We start from the raw sequence: 20,104 nt of genomic DNA on the forward strand, positions 1-20,104 counted from the left end.
AAGTTAAGAATTGATTTATAATTGAGGGTAAACAATAAAGAGATTAAGATATAATAAAGAAGAAGAAAATATAAGAATACGGATTAATAGAAAGAAATTGATGAAAATCAATGAACACAAATTAAAAAGAAAAGAATTGATGAAAATCAATTGAACACAAATTTAAAAAGAAAAGAAGATTAATTAATTAATAAGGTGAACTTGAGTAGTCAAATGAAAATTTAACTCTGAAGATTCTGATTGATTTACTTTTGATTTTATACTGATGTCGAATTTTCTTTACCTATTCGATTAAATTAATTCCCTTGGAAACCTTTTACTAATTCATTTATTTAATTACCCTGTGAATCTTAACTAATTGATTACTAGTAAATTGGTTAAGTGATTTGATTTCCTGTAATTTATCAAGTTAACTATTACTGATTTCCGATAATTAATGGTCTAGCTTTAATTGTTATTATTTCCTAAATCGATAATCTGGCTAATGATCTTAATTAATTATTATTTGACCACCTTATTAATTAACTAACCTTTTACAGAAAAAAGGATAGAATTAAAAGAAAAAAATATATAAAGGAAAGAGATTAGTCAGGATACCTGGCTAATTATCATATTGACCTTCGAGATAAATGAATTAAACATCGTTAATTTGAATTTATCAAGTTCTACTGGTGATGAGATTCTGGTAATGTAACTTTGGCGATGAGATTCTGGTGATGAGATTCTGGTGATGAGATTCTGGTGATGAGATTCTGGTGATGAGATTCTGGTGATGAGATTCTGGTGATGAGATTCTGGTGATGATGATGAATTTCAATCAAGTTTAACGGTTGAAGGTTATTAATAATAATTATGATCGAATTAATATGATTTCTGACTATTAAATAACTGAGATTCTTGTAGCTGAAACTTGATGACTGGGATTCAATGGCTGAGATTCAATAGCTGAGATTCTGGCGGCTGATGATTTAATTTGTGAATTATTTAATATTATTCTTTATTGGTCTTTTTTTTAATGATGAAAATAAGTTAACACCAGGCTACCTGGTGTTAACCTAGAAAGGAAGGGAAAAGGTTATCCACCACAGCTGGCACCAGTTGTGGTAAGGATCTGTGTTAGGGCAAAAAGGATTTAAGGAAAAATCATAATAACATCCAATTTACCTTTGAATTGATTAACCAAATAAGAAAAGTGGATAATAAAAATAATCGTAACACAAAAAAAGACACACAAAGAAAAAAAAACGAAAGCTTAACAATTAATTTGTTGTTACTTGTTGCTTGTTTCCAACCAAAATGATTGAAAAAAGAGAGAGGAAGAAAGAGAAAAGAAAAAAAGACAGAGGAAGAAGAAAGAGAAAATAGAAAGAGGGAGCGAAAGGAGAAAAGGAATGTGGAGAGAGTGAGAGAAAAGAAAAAGAAAGAAAAAAGGTGTATAAGGAGAGGAAAAGGAAATGCGAGAGATGCGAAAGAGAGAAAAGAATTTGGAAAAGAAAGAGAAGAAAATGAAGACAGAGAGAGAGAGATGAAAATCATCATCACATTAACAATTCGTATTTATATTAATCACAAATTTAGTGATAAGTGATTGCACAATAAACTTGATTTTAGGTAATAAACCACAGAAATAATTATGTTTAAAACAGTCAAATATTTTCAAAAAACGAAAAATGAAATTATAATTTAACTTTGGTGAGATGAACTTCGTCATCCGGCTCGTCGGACCAATTGAAGTCTTTTTATTTCATTTTATTACTTAATTACATAACTTTAACCCTTTTTGTTATTAAGAGAAGGGGAAATTCATCCCAACTGATTATAAATAAGGTTTTCATTGAGCTTGAATGCTCATCTTTTAACTTTCATTTCACCTTCATCTTCATCTTTATTTTTAACTCTTGGTTTATCCTCATCTCGTTTCCGAGGAGACGAGATGTAGCGAATAATAATTTTCCAACAAACAGTACCTTCCGGATAAATATTTCTTCGACCATAGGATGGACACATGAGTCGAACGTAGAAACTGTCATAGACTTCTACTCCCTCTATGTCGTTGAGATATTCCTGGACGGATTTAACATAAAAGTTGAACGAATTTTCAAGTTGTTCTCTAATGATTCTACGATAAATGCGAAATATTTTCTCACTTTTCTAATTAGCCAGATATTTTTATGAATATCTGTATTTGGTAAGTTTCTCATTTTTTCTTTTCTTTGTTTTGCCCTGAACTTTGCTTTTTCGTTTTTTGTTAACCCTTCAGGGTATCGGCTTGAAGAAGAATTTCCACTTTCCATCATATATTCATCCCAAAGTTGTTTACGTTGTTAATCTGTTATGATAAATCACTTAATTATAAATGTAAATACACAAAATCAACTTACTTCTTCTGAGGCAGAAACACAAATGAAACAGAAAATGTTAACAAGTTTGTCGACAAACAAAGACAGTGAAATTTAAGTAGTCTTGAAAATGAAAAAAAAATGGAAAATTGAGGGAAACAATTTAGCTAATTAACTCTTTTAAAATAAATATTATCAACTAATCAATTTTTAGAAAAAAAATTTATAATTAAATCAACTTATTAATTAATTAATTAAGCAATGAAATTATATAGATATCTAAATCTTTAATTAATTAATTAATAAATTTTATTATATTGCAATTGAACGATTCTTTTTTTAATGAATACATCATTTCAATCTATTAGAGTTGATTTAATCATAAATTTGATTTTGATTAATTATTTAATTCATTGCTTAATTAATTCTTTAATTATTATATGGAGAACTAATTGAGGTGATTTGAAGGATAGATCAAGTTCATCAAAAATGAAATGTCACTTTTTAAAGTTAATCGTTTAAAATTCATCCAAAATTCACAATTCACACTTTAAAGTAAATCAACCCAAGTTCATCAAAAATAAAATGTCAACTTTAAAGCTAATCGACTCAAGTTCATCAAAAATAAAATCTTACTTTTAAAGTGAATCGACTCAAGTTCAAATAGAGTCAACAATTTACCCTTTTAAAAGTTTATCGTTTAAAATTCATCCAAAATCTGAAATTGATACTTAAACGACTAAAGATCATCAAAAAATATACAATTAACAAATTTTTAACTTTTTAAAGTCAAATCGTATTTTTTAATGTTGACGCGGTCGAGGTTAAACAAGGAATGATTGATTTTCAAACATTGAGGGAGTAGAACCTGCTCCCTTAAATCAACCAATAGAATTTTACCAAAACCCATTATGAACATCCTGTATAATCAACCAGGGTGCCCTAAAGGGCACCTCGGTTCGAAACACACTATTGGCACATTTTCTTGATTTTGGACCACCCCATATAGAAATAGACTGCTTTAGTTACCACCAGGTGGCGTTTTGATCGATGACTGTATCAGCCAATCAGAGAACTCCAACTGTGCCAGAGGTTCACTTACTATACTACTCCCCTGCTTATCTATGTGTTTGTCACCACCCCCTGCCTATGCAACCAATTCTTTCCTGGTAATTTCAGTCAAATCCAAAAGAGGCTTAGAGTTCATGAAACGACTATTCGGAGCCATGGAACGCTCGTACTCCACTCTTCTGATAGGCTTGCCATCAATAACAGCATAAAATGTCGGATCATTTTTTTACCTGAAGGAGCGGCTTGAATCTCATCCGATGGATTTATCTCTTCTTGAGACTCTGAAGATGGACTTGGTGGTTGTTGTTCTAGTCGCTTAATCTCTGTTCGAGGTGCACGTTTCCGAGAACTAGCACGTTTTCTTTTCTGTTTCCTTATTATTGGAGTCTCATGCCTTCCTGAAATTCGTCCAAAAGTCCGATACCTTGTAGTGACTCTCTCTCCATTCTCTAAAAAAGCACCAAGGTTTGGAATATTTCCTGAAAAAAGACACTGACGTCTTTCCTGTGGAGCACAAGCTAAATTAGGAAAACGGAAAGAACTAAAACGAATGAGTTAATGCTAAACAAAACAAAACAAGAATAAAATACTCAAACACTTGCAAAAAAACTAAACTGAGAAGTTTACTTACATTTAGTAAAAAGACCCAAGATGATACAACAAATAGGAATTAACTTAGACAACATTTTTTTAATCGATGAATAATTTTCTTAGTGAAATCAAATTGAAATTAGGAACAAAACCAACGTGAAATAATGTTATTCACATAGGAAATACTTAATTGAGCTAAAATGGCTAACAACAACATCCGTTCCATACTATTATGCTGCCCCCTGTCCTGACTAAGCAAAACCTTTTCCGCCAATTTTGAATGCCAAAAATGGAATTATATATACATCCATCCATATAAGTAACTTCCGTTTAAGATCCGAAAGGAAATTCATTTTTCCATATAAAAACAGTTGCTCATCACTCACATTCATCATTCAACCTGAATCTACAATCCAGTTAACATCAATCAGTTCATCTGGATAAACCCAAGTCTCCTTACTCTCGGTTTCACCCGATGAAATTTGCCATAACATTGTAAAAGCACAACGAGAAAAAGGTGCGTCTGGATCTGCTACTATTGAAGTGATTTTGGACATAGCAAGTACACTGGTTGAGACCGCTAGACATCTCAATACTCCCTTCCAAACCAAGCAAAGAACGTAAGATTATTTGTTACTTTTGCAAAGAACCTGGTCATATTCGAAAGAACTGTCGACAACTTAAAGATAAACGTACATTAGCTATCCTCAGTCCATGCATGCAACATGCAAAAGCTCATCTTCATCATTGAATTGGCGTTCAACTCATTCTGTTAGGATACTGTTTCAAGGTCATTTGGTGGTCACAATCTATTCAAATTTAAAAAACCAAAATGTATCTAAATCAAAAATGACCAAATGACCTTGAAACAGTATCCTAACAGAATGACCGAAATGACCTTGATATTTTAATATGACAATTGAGTATGGCCCAAACTACCATAACTCGAGTATGGGGTCTCAACACTCAAAAACAAAATAGTTATTCGAGAAAACTTGTTGGAAACTTGGTGAAATGCCCTGTAGTCGGGGGAAATGTAACGTAAATTCCAGTCTCATTATTCATCACTGGTTAAAAACCCGTGTAAGGATAAATCCGTTCATTATCAATAATCAATAACCAATTAACCCCTATTAAGGATTACTTCCTTCCATAACCAATTACTCGTGTTAATCAATATATGGTCTTCACTATATTTGGATCATAATTATTAATTACTAATCAACCTCAATCTTTATTACGAACTGACAAAGATGAATAAACTCTCAACTCACATAACACACTCGTGACTCTCGATGATCTCGTATAAAACCAGATCATCTACTAATAGAATGTTCACTTCTTTTAGAATCATCACAACATTCAAGTTAAAACATTCTAATAGATTTCATTTTGTCATTATCGTTTTAATTGCGTTAACCCATTCCAATAATCTGTGTAATTCATTACAATCATTTAATCAACCATTGGATAATAAAAGTTCAATTATATTAGTTAAAGTTCTTCTAATTGTGTTATTGCTTTATTTAATTCATTTATCACTTATCAAATAACTTTTTTACGTTACAATACCCTGAGAGTTTATTTAACAATTGCAGATATTATCCTTGGGATAATCTTAAATATCTATAGTAATAATTCATTGATAAGTTCCAAGATAAAAATGATTAACTTAGTTGCTTAGAGTAAGCATCCACCCTACACCACGTGGAGGTGTTAACCTTGTAGGGCACCTGAAAAGAAAAGACAGAAAAAACAAAATGATGAGTAAATAATAATTACTTATGAATCGTCCCAAAATGTAATTTATTTCATAAAACTAAAGGTATTTATAGCAATGAACTGACAGAAAATATTAAAGTTTATAACAGATTAGCATCTATAAAAATGTGAGTATTTAAGATTAAAAAGCATAGAAGAATATTAAAAAGCTAGTAAAAAGATATGAATTATAATATTAAAAGTGCATAGAAAATAGAAAATTAAATCATTAGTGTAAAGTTAAAACTGTTCAAATTCGTAAGTATCGGCTGTCTTGGACTCTACAATTTTTTTTAAATGTTTATTGAATTCATCAGCAATGTCTCTTGGTAGTGCCGATCGTAGTCCAAAGTTCGGATTTAATACTGCTATTCGTGCCCACGGATCCTTCAAAGGAGTTCTTTTTCTATCAGTAATATCGTAATAGTAAATTGTAAAGATTTATCAACTTCTCACTTACCACAAGAGGTGCATGTCTTTGAGTTAACTCAACCCGACCGCCTGTATAAGGTTCATCTGTTGCAATGACAGGCGCATCAGCCAAAGCAGATCCGTTTCGTCTAGTTCTTGCATTTATCGTGGAAATTCTAGCCCTTCCGGCTGAGGTCCTGGGTCTTAAGCTTCTAGAGGTCGTTCCTTTGATCAGATCAGTTGATGGCGAAGCTGTAACATTAACATTATTCTGATTAACAGTTGAGTATGTTGTAGCTTGAACATTATTTAGATCAGCAACATCGCTTGCACTTGTGGTAGACGTATTGACTGTCAAATGGTCTGAACTCTCTTCGGTTTCTATCGAAAATGAGAAATGATGAGAAACTTAATTACCAAATCTGATTGAGATGAAACTCATCACTATTAATACTATTACTATTAGTCATCATCTGACACCCTAATCATGTTTCGCTGATTCGTTGAACATAATCTATTATCACAATCATGTTATAGTTGGTTCATAAGGCAAACTCACCATCAGAACTAGTTTCAGTGGTTAATGGAGCTGTGATGCGTTGTTCCAAACGCGTTTGTCTTGCCACTCACAGTTCATTCAATCGACTTTCTTCCTCTCTAATCTCGTCATCTTCTTCTACAGTTTGCTGGAGAGCTTCCGGTTGGGTTGTTTGAGAGTTTACATTTTGTTCATCATTTCATATACAGAAAAAATGTTCATAATTAATAATTATAATCATTCTAATGTTTTATTTCGAAAGAAAAAAAAATTGTCACCACCGTGATATAAACTCGGGCGACTCCATTTGCAAGGTAAACATCTCACCATTGCGCCACAAGCAAGTTTTCAATTTTTCTGCAAAAAAACAGAGTTTTGTCAGTTTTGTTCCAGCTAAAAATGCTGACTCGTCGGTTCTTATAATAAGTGAGGATCACCTCACACAGTTATTCAGCACTCATTATCAATATTAATAGACTACTAGTCTAATAATTTTCTAAAATTGTGTTATGAAAACCACTCACCGCTATTATTTGATTCGGTTGAGATTGCATCAGTAGTATCATCCAAATTAAGGTCATAGGCCATTCCTGTAGAAAAATAGCATAAAGAATCACTATATGTGTTGAACATTTCAATAATCAATGGTCACTCACCTAGCATGAAAATGTAAATTAAAGGAAATTTGAAAGATAACATTTTTGTTTAGTTTGAATCGCTTAAAATTATATCAGAAAAAAGAAATTTACGAAAATGATGTAAATCAATGAAACGTTTACCGACAATTAACCGACCAGCTGATATTTTAACCAACATTCACCGAGTTTGATTCGATTTTTCAGTTGATGGAAAAGCCCTTTAATTGCAATCAAGAAGTTATGAGCAATGGGATATGAAGATGAAATAAATCTCGATTATTATTCTGTGAATATAATCTTAATTGTGTTTCCATAATTAGCACAAGATAAATATCCAATTTCTTTTCGAACAAAATGTTTCATTTATTTTCATTGACAAGTTTTTCTTCAATTTGTATATTTCTCTCATCGATAATTGTTTTCGTCATCTTCTAATCCACGAATCACATGTTTGGATTCCAATTTTCAACGACAGTTTAACATCTCCTTTTTTCTTTTTCTCTGATCACAAATTTTACACAACTAATTATTCGAGTCAAGCTCTCAACACGGACTCTAACGCTGTTGGTGAACAAAGTAGCGCGACTCATTTTGCTCCGTCTTATTCTCGTGGACCCAATTACAACAACTACTACTTCTTGCACAGGAAGGGAAGCCAAATCAATTTCGCGCATTATAACTGTACAGAAAATGAATTTCAACTAATAGCCGGACCATTTCCTCGAGGATACCTTAATACTCATCGCTGGCTTTCAATTAATGATTCATTTTATTAAATTGGAATGTTTTCAGGATCCAATATAACGAATTCTCGAACGGATATATTTATTCTTATGAGATCTTATGTCAATGGACATAGTCCTTGGCAAAATTTTCAACATCATCCCATTGAATCCACAGTTAGCTCGTTTAAAATTCTTCAGGTATTCAAGTTTCGAGAAAAGATTTATTCGTTCGGGCTCCTGACAATTGACCTCCTAAGGCCAGTCTACTTCATCTCTCAACTATCAGTCTTTTCGATCAATAGGGAACGTGTCAGGTTAGAAAGATATTTCTACTCCGAACTTCATTCGATTTCATTATATGAACGTTATGGTTCGGTTGACGAAGTTCGATTTGTTGATTCTTTTTCCATCATGAGCGATGGATCTTCATTTTCTTTGATTGCATTCTCTTATAATCGAAATGAAAGAGATCATATTGCAGTGATTCCATTTAATTCGATGATAGATGACTTCAGAAGGCCAACTCGTGGTTGTCGAACTGCGAGAACTTTTTGGAAGGCTGATCTGTTCAGCGCATCTGGACCAGATTGTAACGTTTTTCACCAAAACATATGGGCGAAACGTAGAGATTTCAGATATTATGATTTTAACGATATTCTAACACGAAATTGAACTCAAATCATCGATTTCATTCCATTGGCTCTCGATGCGACTCCCGGTTATATTTTCCTCGTTCTTTCATCTGACAGTAATTTTACCAGATATCGATATTCAATTCACTTTGTCAATGAAAATTATTTTGTCTTGCCCCACCCGAACGAAACTACTTTCACTCATCCTAATATCGTTAATGCAAATCAAACAATTTCACAAATTTATTATTACGGTTTTACTCATCCACGTGTGATAATTACACTTAATCAATATTCTTACTATGAACCAATTATTTTGTGGCATTTCTGAACAATTCATGTATTGATTGTTTTACAACAAAAGTTTATAATTCGAATAGTAATTTTTTTAGATATTGTCAACGGAGACGAAGAAGTTCATTAACATTGGGCGAATGTTCAATCGGTGATACAAACTCTGCTAATTCAAGGTAAGAATTTAAATAGCGTTTTCCAGTTATTCATTTATTTTTATTTAATCATCTTTTACAGAGAAACCACACTCTCGAATCAAACAGTAAATCCATGTTTCAGTCCTACTAATATCCAAATAGACTACACTCCTGATGAGCCGACATTTGGTTTGAACTTGGATCTCCTTGGTTTCCATTCAAGATATGCAGATATTTTCCCCTTGAACTTCACTTTAGTCGGCATTGCAACACTTTCATTCCCCAATCAACAGAAGAAGTTTTTGAGCGTTTTGAATGATTTTGTAGTAAATTTTACTACAAACGCAATTTTCGTTGAGTAAAAATTGATTTTTGTGCAAAATTTGAGTCAAAATTGACTCAAAGAGCGAAACACGACAAGAATTATCGTCTTGACAAAATTCAGAAATTTTCAAATTCTCTGAAAAAATTAGAAACATTATAAATTGAATTTCAAGAGTAGCAAAATTTAAATGAACCGATTTATTGGCACATGATAATAATCAGAGATAGAAATTGTAATGAATTGAAAGACTTTCAACTAGAAAAATAACAAGTAATAACATTTGTCTCTTTTAGAGTGAAAATAGTAGAGGAAATTCTAGTTGATTTGATTGTTAACATTTTCAAGATATTGAATTTGGTGAAAAATAAAATGATTTTGATAAAATTGATGATTGTCAATATAAAAATAGAAATTTGTAGAAATGATTAATATTTGTTTTTGGCGCTTTTCGGAGATCATATGTTGTCGAAAGGATATCATATGTGGAAGATTCAGAATGTAAACAAAAAGTAGAAATTTTTCTTTGAATGGAAAGGCTATTATTCAATTTCCATTGGTGATTCTTCACTTTCATCAATTTCCATTGGAATTTCAATATTTTCGGATTCTTTATTTGGTGAATTTGGTGAATTGTTGGTCTCCATTTGATTTAGAAGAAAATTTTCATCTTGGGAAACCACTTGAACTGATTCCAATTGCTGAGGTTGATTGTTTTGATTAAATTGAAATTCAAAATTGTAATTAAGTTCTATTCCATTATTGATGATTTTGTATTCCAAGAAAAAATTCCATTCGAAGAAATTAGCGACTGCTCGGCTGGTGGATTCATTTCTCTCTTGGGTGACACTTTTTCTTGAATTTTCCATGATTAATTCAACTGATTTGATAGTTTTGATTATAAGAATTTAATCCTTTCGTAGTCTTGGAGCTGATTCAGAGCGAGAAATTTTTAGATGATGAAAAAGCGTTAAAAAGCTGAACGTATATCTCACTGAGATGATTGTTTTCTAATTCTATTGAAAATTCGACAATAATCTTACCTTTTTATATTTCTCCAGGTGCTTGAACAATTAAAAAATAAAAAAATTAACAATTTAAAGATGATTAATGAAAATGAATCAATTCACAAAGATGAAAATGATTAATGTTGAATAGAGATGATTCGTGTTGACGAAAACTGAATTAGCGTTTTTTCCAAATGTTCTCCAATTTGGCTTTTTTTCTGGTCATTTATTCTCCAAAAATGTTTCGATCAAGAAGTTCTTTTTGTATCTATGAGAAAAATCTTGACTTTTCACCATGAACGCTTTTTTGACAAAATCGTCTAATTTAACGATAGTCAGATTTTCACTTGCACTTTTAATCTCGTGAATATGTTCAAGAGTAAATGAAAATTCTCCAGTAAAACCTTTGAATTTGATAGAAATTGGATCACTTTTGAAAATCTTTCCGGCTAGAAGAAGATGAGATGAAAGCTCGAGAATCTTTTCAATTTGAAGAAAATTTCCATCTTTCAGTTTAATGATAGAATCATCTCGAATTTTGTCCAAAGAGTAATTTCGAGTTGAGAATCGAATTCCATTATACGAAATCGTTTTGTAATAATTGATTGAATTGAGTCTACCAAAAATATAGATACCGAAAAAGTCCACCAAAGGCTCGAAAACATCTTTTTCATTATTGATTTGGTTCGCCGAATCATCTTTAACAGTTGTCATCATGTCGGTTGGAGATGTAGATTTTAGTCCAAATACTTTCTTTTCACGTTCATTTAGAGGCCAAAAATTCACTTTGGTCTCTAGTAATTCACGATGTTTGAAATCATTCAAGAAAACACGGACTAAATTCTGTGCAATGTTAGAACTTCTTCTGACCTTTTCCTTCAAAATGCCCATTTGGTTTTCTACAGGATAAGCAGAAAGATTACCGAAAGATCCAAGAGATTCAATTGAGTCAGCTAAATGGGATAAGATGTGTAAGTTATAAGTTTGCTGACACTTTCCATAGATTTTTTCCACACCAGATTGAAATTCATCAACGAGATTCCGAATCTCAGCAATTGAATCACTTTTCATAGATTCCAAATTCAACAGAAAATAGATTCTTGTTAGACAAGAGATGTTATTTATAACGCGAGTTGTAAATAGACCTCTTGCACAGCAGAAAAAGTAGTAACAAAGAAAAGAATCATATTCTGAAGACTTCCAATATTTGATTTGATTAAGGTCTCTTGGTGGTCTCGGGAATTCTGAAGGCACCGAAATAGATTTTAATCTATTTCCCAATTCAAATTTGAATGAATTCCTGTCTTGTCCACGGTCAATCATACCATCCACCGAACCTTTTAACCATGATTTGAAAATAATCGATCGGAAAACTCCCAACACAATGCAATGCATTGGTTCAACAGCAAAGCCATTGACAATGTCAAAATCCTGTAGTTGGAGCAAAGGAGAAGGTCCAACTATACCGCGAAATCTTTCAACATTGTCTGGAAAATTTCCTTCGTTGTGAAATTTCTCAAAATTTAAAAAATCTTCTTTAGTCCTTCTCAAAGCTTGAATATTTTCTCTTGTATCTTTTTTGTAAACACGAGCACTTTGAAATGTTTCAGCTGTGGACAAACACCAATCACACCCGTTGAGATGGTTGAACTGTCTGACTTTTCTCAGATACGCTCTCATCGGGGCATCAGCTATCGCGGCTACTAAATGAAATGTAGCTTTGATTTCATTAGAATGAGAATCCGTCCATGAAATGGGATCTTTCGAGAGAGAAAGTAATTCATCAATAATTGGACCCAGATAAAGTTCAACAGGAGGTTTTTTACGCCCAACAAATAATCCAACAAGGAAAAAATTCTCTCTTTTCATTTTCTTGGACATTTCATTTATAGTGAAAAAAATCGGGAAAATGGATACATTTGAATTATTTCCAACGGCAACTTCATCCGAATGAAGAGACAATGTGAATCTTTTAATGGAATCATCAGGATTCGATAGTTTTACTTTCTTGGCTTCTTCAGGATAAAAAGAATCATCTTCACCAATATTATTCCAAGAAGAATCTGGTAAAATAGGAAGATGAGTTGAAAGTTGTGAGCGGAGAAAAACGTGAAGAAAATATTTATCGGGTAATAATTCAGCTTCTTTCAAGTTTCCTTCACATTCATAAGAGCCCATTTCACTTGGCTCCCCACCGAAAGGGCCATGAGAGGACCAGATTCGCATAAAATGTAGACACCGATAGAGTTAGTTTTAGCACGACAATCCCAAAAATATCTGACATTGGGAAATTGAATTGAATCCGGTGAATATCTTCTCGCATAAATATTGAAAAAATTGACAACCTTTTCAGCCGCTGCAAGAGTGATTCCTGGACATGAAAGAATTGATGATAAAATAGCTTCACTGTATTCACTTTTAACTAGAATATTTTCACTTTGAGTTGTTGATGTTGAGATTTCAGTCTCTGAAGGGGTTGATTGTGAATCTTGTGAAGATAATCTTCTCGTTGAATCAATTTGTTCACTTAAAAAAACAGGAAGAAAAAGAGATCTAAATGATTGATCAACTATCTCAGATTTAACATTTGGTAAATTGTAGAGATAATTCTTGTTTTCAATTTCACTTCTTTTACGTTTACTACGTTGAACTGATCTATTTGTACTCATCTTAATTGATGTTTAACTTTTGTTAATGATGATCACAAAAAGTAAACAACTTATCTAAAATTGGAAGCGGAAATTAATCTTTTTATCAATAGAGGAAATTAAACTATTATCATGGGAAACAAATCTAAAGATAAGATGAAAAAGAACAAATATGGTAAAAAAGAATAGAACAAATGTTTGTTCTATTCTAATTATGCTATTTAAATAGCATAAATTCGAAAAAAGCTTAAATTCTAAAAAGCTTAAATTCTAAAAAGCATAAATTCTAATCTATCTCTTCTCTGATTGGTCGATCAAAAGCAGAAAAAGCATAAAAGAATAAATTTATTCTTTCTCTTCATTTTAAATTTACTACTCATGTGTTTTTGTCTTAATTAGATCTACTAATTAATTTTACAATTAGTGCCATAAATACATTTATCTGTGATAATTTTCTTGAAGTTTATGTTCAAGCGTGTTAAAGTTGACATCAAAAAAGTTTTTAAAAAAAGAGTTGGTAAAAAGAAATTCATTTCTAACCAAAGAACCTTAATTGCAACAATTTGTCGCTTAATGGAAGGTCAGACTTTAGTCGTCTGTATTTCAAGAGTGATCAACTCTACAGGAAATGAAAAAATTATTCCTTTCGGATTTAAAATTGATTCTAAAGATTTACCTAGTGATCTACGGCTAGAAAGGATTCATTCAAAGAATCTCGTTCATGTAGGAATCGATAATGTCAAGCCAATTGAAGCTATGATTGTGGCAACGGGTGGTGAGTTTCTCTTTGTTTTAATTTGATTTGAATCTAATTCTCTTACTTTCTGAATATATTCAGATGATTCTAAAGAATTAAGCGGTGTCTATAATAGTTTCGTGGATGGAATTGATAAAGGAAAGAAACAAATTTCTACATATCAAAAGCAAATCAATCACTGGTTCATCAATGAACAGATTAAAGTCACACGTTTCGATTCAAGATCATTACCAACTGTTCCAGAAGAAAATTTTGATACATTTGTTAGAAGAATGGAAATTCTGAAAAGACGACGTGCTGCGAAAGTTGGTCAGAGTAAAGCTTTTCCACAAGTAAATAGCGAGTGTATTGACATTGGTGATGATAGTGAATCTGAAGAAAATGAAACAGATGATTCTGATTTTGTTAAATCTTCAAAAAATGATTCTTCTCAAATGAATCCTATTTTTCCATCCACGAGTAAGACTTCAAAGGTGCCAAAAAAAGATTCCAGTGTCAATGAAAAGATTAATTTCACCCTGGATAAAATGAAAACGATAGCTGCTACTTATCATCCATCATCATCGGAAAAAGTTTTCTTCAGTGGCGTATGCAGTATCCTTGACTATCTGATCAAACTCAATGAAAGCTTTGTTGGTGTTGAATTTTATCAATCATTTTCTAATGATTGTGATTCATTGAGATTCATTCCTGAAGATGATCCTACAACAGAATTGAATCAAAAGGTTACTTTAGTCGAAGGACTGCTACCACTGCCAACTCATCGTTATAAACAGGCACTAGTATTCAAACCTGATAAACATAAAGCTGAAAATATTATATACAATATAATTAGATTCTGTTTTCCTGAACATTGGATTTGTGGAGTTACTTTGAGAGGATCTAAGGATAATCAATCTTTGATCTCAATATGGAATCACTTGGAACCATTACGCTATCCTCTTTGTGCACCAATTGATCCACAACTTGGAGAAAAAAGATTTCGTGCTCTTCTAGGTAACTTATAAGTTTAATTTTTCATTTGAAATGAATTTAATTTCTTAGAAAATTTTCTTTCTTTTTTATAGATCATTCAGTTCGACTTTCAGGAAAAAAATCGTATAACAAAGAAATTGAAGCTGATATGGTTTCACATTTATCAAAGGCAATGTACTATGTGCGAAGTAAAATTGTCACTGTTAGCACAATCAAGGTTGCCAAAAACGAAATATTTCTCGAAAGAGAAGATGATCCAAAATCTTCTGATCATGAATTGCAAATTCATTGTGTCGCCAAAAGTAAAGAGAAAGTGCCAAGTAAAAAGCTACGAGAGATTAAAATCACAAAATTCAGACCAATTAACGGAGGAGCTTTTGATGATATTGATGACGATTCGGATGAAAAAAATAATGATGAAGAAGAAGAAATAATTCCACCACCTAAGCGTCGAAAGTTTGAAGAATTCGTCAGAGCTCGTAATTGTGATAAAGCGGCAATGGAATCTGATGGTTCGATTTCTGATGTAACTGTCGATGCTAATCCTGAAAAGACAAAAGAATCTCAACCTTTGGAATCGAATCCAGATGAAAATACTAAAGACGCTAATACATCTGACGAAGATGTTGGTCCAAATAATTCAACTTCAATTGAATCCAATTTAGATAACGATGAAATTGTCGAAACTCAACTAGAAGTTCTTGAAGGAATCGTCAAACCTCCAACAGTTGAAACTATTGAAAAAAGTCAAATCACGTCTGATTCTGATCCTAAAACAATCGAAACATTTTCTGATCTTGATGACCAAACAAAACTTGCGGCCAGTAATGACAATGAGACAAATGATTCGACAGGAAATGCTCCTGAAACAGTTGGTTCAGAATCAAAGGACGATGCAAGTTCTTTCGTCGATGCTTCAGATCAGACTGATTCTTCATTTGGTACAAATTTTTCTTTAGTAGATATTCAAGGAGAATCTGGTTTTATTGAAGATCTTTCTATCGAAGGCCTTTTGGAACCATCAACCAAAAGACCAGCTGACCAGGAGACTTATCCACGAAAGAAGAAAAAGATAGAACAAAATCTCATCGAAGAACCTGAATCTCAGATTGAAAAAAATGAAGATTGTGAAACTGATAATTTTCCATTGACACAAAAGGTTCCAGAATTGAAAGAAAACCCAGAGAAAGATGAAAATAATCAACTCGGCCCCTGTTCATCAAAGAAAGTGGCAGTGATTACAGCATCTGATACTTCAGAAACCAGTTCAAGTGTAATAGATAAAGTATCAGCTCTGGATTTGATGATGCAAATGAGTGACGAACAGTTGATGGAAATTATTCGTGCTCGAAAGGCAAAACAAGGACAATCCAATTAATTAATTGTCCAAAAAAGTGGATTATCAGGTTTTTATGAAGCATTCTAAAATTTTTGTAATTTTTCAAAATGAAAGTCAATTATTTACTCAGCCTCAAGGACAATCTTTTTGTCGAATCAAATCAGTTTTTTTTCTATTTCTTACTTTTTGCAATTTTTTGCAATTTTTTGCAATCTTTTTTTCTTTTTTACATCAATTCAATCATAAATAGATTTATTTTTCAGGTTTAATTAGTGGAAAATGTTCCACATTACCTATACATTTTTACATGTCTTGCGATTTTAATTGCAGAAAATGTCTACAATTTAGAAGCTTCTATAAAAATCCTGATAAGAAACTTTTTTTCAAGATTTGATCATTTGATCATTTCAAACTAGAGAACAAAGTTGTATTTACAGTTAAAATTTATATTTTTCACACTTTATTTTTTCTACATCAAGTTTTTTGATTATTTTCGTATAAGTGCAAAATGCTTAAAAGCAAAGTAAAAAGAAATTCTAATTTCCCAAAAGAGAAAACTTTCTATTCTTCATCAATCGGTAAACAATTTTCAACCGAAAAATCTTCATCTTTGACCTCGAGTAGGACACCATCTTCATCGCTTCTGCCATATTCTCCAAAACCAAGTACATCTATTGCTACGGATTCGCAACCAAGGAAAGTGTTAAACCCAAGTCAAGATCAAGCTCAGTTGAGAATCAGAGATTCTATTGAATGTGAAAAATTATATGCAATCATTCTGCCTCTTTTTCTGGATGACAAAAAAAACAACATGAATCAGCCTATTCTGGTTTTATTGGACAAGAAAAAAATTGATCAATTTGGACTTTCGTTTGATACAGAGTTTTTCAAAAACGAGGAATTGAATCTGTTCAATACAAAAATCAATAATCGAAAATTCAATTTCCGTTTGATTTCAATTGGAGGTAAGATCATTATAAAAAAATTAATTACCGTATTCTAATTCCTTGTTCAGCTGATTTCTCTTGCCTCAGGAAAACATTAAGCTCTAATTTGAAAGAAAATGAGGAATGGAAGAAGCTTAAGAAAATTATCAATTTCACATCTACATCACCAATCATTTTCGAGCAGAACATTGCCACAGATCCTGAAGCAGAACTTGAATATCATATCATGAGCGAAGATGACATTAAGAATCTATTCACGACTCCACCAAAATCTGTTACAATAATTGAGCGAATTGATGATGGAAAAGCTGTTTCAGAAAATTCTCAAAATCATCAAACTGTTGAGAAAACTGTTGAGCTGGATACTAATTTACCAGTATCACAAAATGTTGCTGATAATGACGATCTTTCTAAAAAAGAAATGAATATTCATGAAAAACGAAAACTGATGGAGGAAAATATTCATGACCAGCTTGACGAGTTGAAGAGAAAAAAGATTGTTCTTCCTGAATTTGATGCAACAGGATTAGTTCTGAGAAAGGTCATTGATACAATGAGTTCTATGTATGATTTCGTGTGTGAAAAATACAACGTAATTCAATCCAGTTTGTATGAAATTCCAATAGAGGATAAGACTTATAAGAACGAAGAAAAAGTAAGTTAACATTCCGATTTTCTTAACTAGTAATCTGATTTGATTCTTTTTTCTTTTCGAATAGAACCAGATTTTTCTTGAAGGGATTCTGGAACTTCCTTTAGACAAATATGCAAAAGCCATGAAATTTGCAAAGCCAAAAAATCCCAAATCATTGGCTTATCAGTTGGTGAAGCTGACCTTTCCAAAGATATATTATGAGAATGTGTCACTCGGGAAAAAATATTATTCTCATGAAGAATTGAATTCATTCAAATCCTCGTTCATGGATGATAAGAATTGTGGAAAGTTTCCTTTAGCATTTGTTCTTGGTTTCAAAAATCCACTTTTGAATCCATTTGATGGAGATTTTGATCCTAAATTGGGCCAAAAACGAGTTGAAATTTTTCTAGGTTGGTTTCAAATTGATTGCAAGATTTTCGACAAGATTAAGTAACTATTTTTCATTTCATTCATTACAGATCACATTTTCCGTAAATCTGGATATAAAAAATATTCTGATGAAGATCTTAGTCAAGTTCGACAAAGAATCATGAGAATATTAGGATTTCTCAATAAAGAAAAGAAAACATCAAGTGGAGTGAATGAGGTCGAAGATGAAGAATTCGAGAATGAAAACGAGGATTCAGTCCATCATCCAAGCTACGGAAATTTTGAAATATTAGATGATGAGATCTTCCAATGAAAAAGTTCTAATTATACTAGAATTGACAATTTATGAATCAATTCCCATCATATTTGAAATAAATAAATAAATTGAATCTCGCAAATTGAAAAGAATCTATTCATTGATAAAAATCGATGGAAGTTATTCTATTTGAATTTTTATGTAACTAAAATCTACGGTTCGTTAAACTGAAAAGAATCTATTCATTGATAAAAATCGATGGAAGTTATTCTATTTGAATTTTTTCGTAACTAAAATCTACTGTTCATTAGAAGTTTTTCATTGATTATAATCGATTGAGACGTTTCTATAAGAGAATTATCACAAAATAATCTGACCAAATGGATTCAATTAATTGACATAATTCAATTGTGAGAATTCTTAAAATGAGCTCGAATCATTTAGATAATTTCTTACAGAGATGATTCCTCTCACTCACAAAAATCAACGAATTGATTCTTGTTTAGTCATTCTAGTTGATTGAAATAAATCAATATAGCTTGTTTATTTTCTATTTCTTTATGAAATTTAACTTTTTGTTGAATTCAACAAATATGAATTCGAATTTTTTAAAATCTATCAATTTCCGCTTATTTTACCTTAAATTATTTTTTACTCAAAATTTACTCCTTTTCACTACATTTTTACTATTTTTTTACTCAAAAACCTCATTGAGTAACTTTTGAGTAAAAGTGGTTGTTTGACACTTTTTACTCATTTTTACTCAACTCTGTTGATTGGGTGTTCAATAACAATTTCATCGGGCTATCTTTTTTTCCTCGTGATTAAAGATAAATATTATTCATTCATTTAAATTGAAATGATTTACAGAAAAAGGTTCAAAGAGACAACATTAAACGTTGATTTAGTTTAGTTTCAATTCAGAATCTATCGTTTGAACTTTCAACATACAATATTCAATTGGATTGGTAATTGGATTGGAGGTAAAATAATGATGAAGAGATAAAACTACGAAAAGTTCATTCTATCATGAATCTCAGCTCTTCGGATAGAAAGTAAACCAATTACTAATTTTTTTCGATCATTTATTTCCACTGATTGTTAATTTATGTTGGAAACACTTTGAGCCAACGAGCTCAGGGTAACATGGTTAAGGTTAAATCTTTATCGTTATAATTATGAACATTCATGTAATAGTACAAACACTGATTGAAATATTGGTGTAATAGATTTTTCCATACCTTCTAGATGAATGTGCTCTAATTGTGTAGAACTCTGAACAGTTTTCATGTTTTTCTTCATAATTCATTCAGATTGATGTTAATTTCAACTCAATTGAAAGTAATTATTCATTCCCACATAATGTTTCAGTAAACATTAATTGTTTTCTTTGTTAACATTTGCTTAACATTCTGTCTGGAATCTGAAAGCTGCTATAATTGAATTAATACAAATTAATCACTAGATGAAATGAGGTATTAAGTAAATAAATGTTAATCTCAATGAATTCTGTTATATCTACAGAGTTTAACAGAACGCTGCTCCTGATAATGATTTTCTAATAAATTATAATCCAATATCATGAAACAATCCGATGATTTAAGATAATGTATTTGTGTGATACAGTCTTTTTCGTTGGTAGAACCTTTTCTCCATCACTAGGAACCTTTTCTCACGATAGAAACTCGA

At 31.7% G+C, this 20,104-nt stretch overlaps 1 protein-coding gene across 1 annotated transcript; it reads left to right on the forward strand.

Moving 5' to 3' along the window:
- Nucleotides 1–17,180: 17,180 nt before the first annotated feature.
- Nucleotides 17,181–18,547, forward strand: LOC128387805 (uncharacterized). Its single transcript, XM_053347079.1, has 3 exons — nt 17,181–17,787; nt 17,852–18,179; nt 18,249–18,547. The coding sequence occupies exons 1-3, from the start codon at nt 17,359–17,361 to the stop codon at nt 18,470–18,472; spliced, it is 981 nt and encodes a 326-aa protein (XP_053203054.1). The 5' UTR covers nt 17,181–17,358; the 3' UTR covers nt 18,473–18,547.
- The last annotated feature ends 1,557 nt before the right edge of the window (nt 18,548–20,104 follow it).

This window comes from Panonychus citri, unplaced genomic scaffold (genome assembly GCF_014898815.1).
Source record: "Panonychus citri isolate SS breed McGregor unplaced genomic scaffold, ASM1489881v1 Contig00094, whole genome shotgun sequence".
Taxonomy (NCBI): Eukaryota; Metazoa; Arthropoda; class Arachnida; order Trombidiformes; family Tetranychidae; genus Panonychus; species Panonychus citri.

Bases quoted from the DNA above. Each gene is read 5' to 3' on its own strand.
- LOC128387805 (XM_053347079.1), top strand. From the start codon at position 17,359: ATGAGCGAAGATGACATTAAGAATCTATTCACGACTCCACCAAAATCT. The intron at 17,788-17,851 runs GTAAGTTAACAT...CTTTTCGAATAG, and splicing joins CTTATAAGAACGAAGAAAAA to AACCAGATTTTTCTTGAAGG. The intron at 18,180-18,248 runs GTTGGTTTCAAA...CATTCATTACAG, and splicing joins ACGAGTTGAAATTTTTCTAG to ATCACATTTTCCGTAAATCT.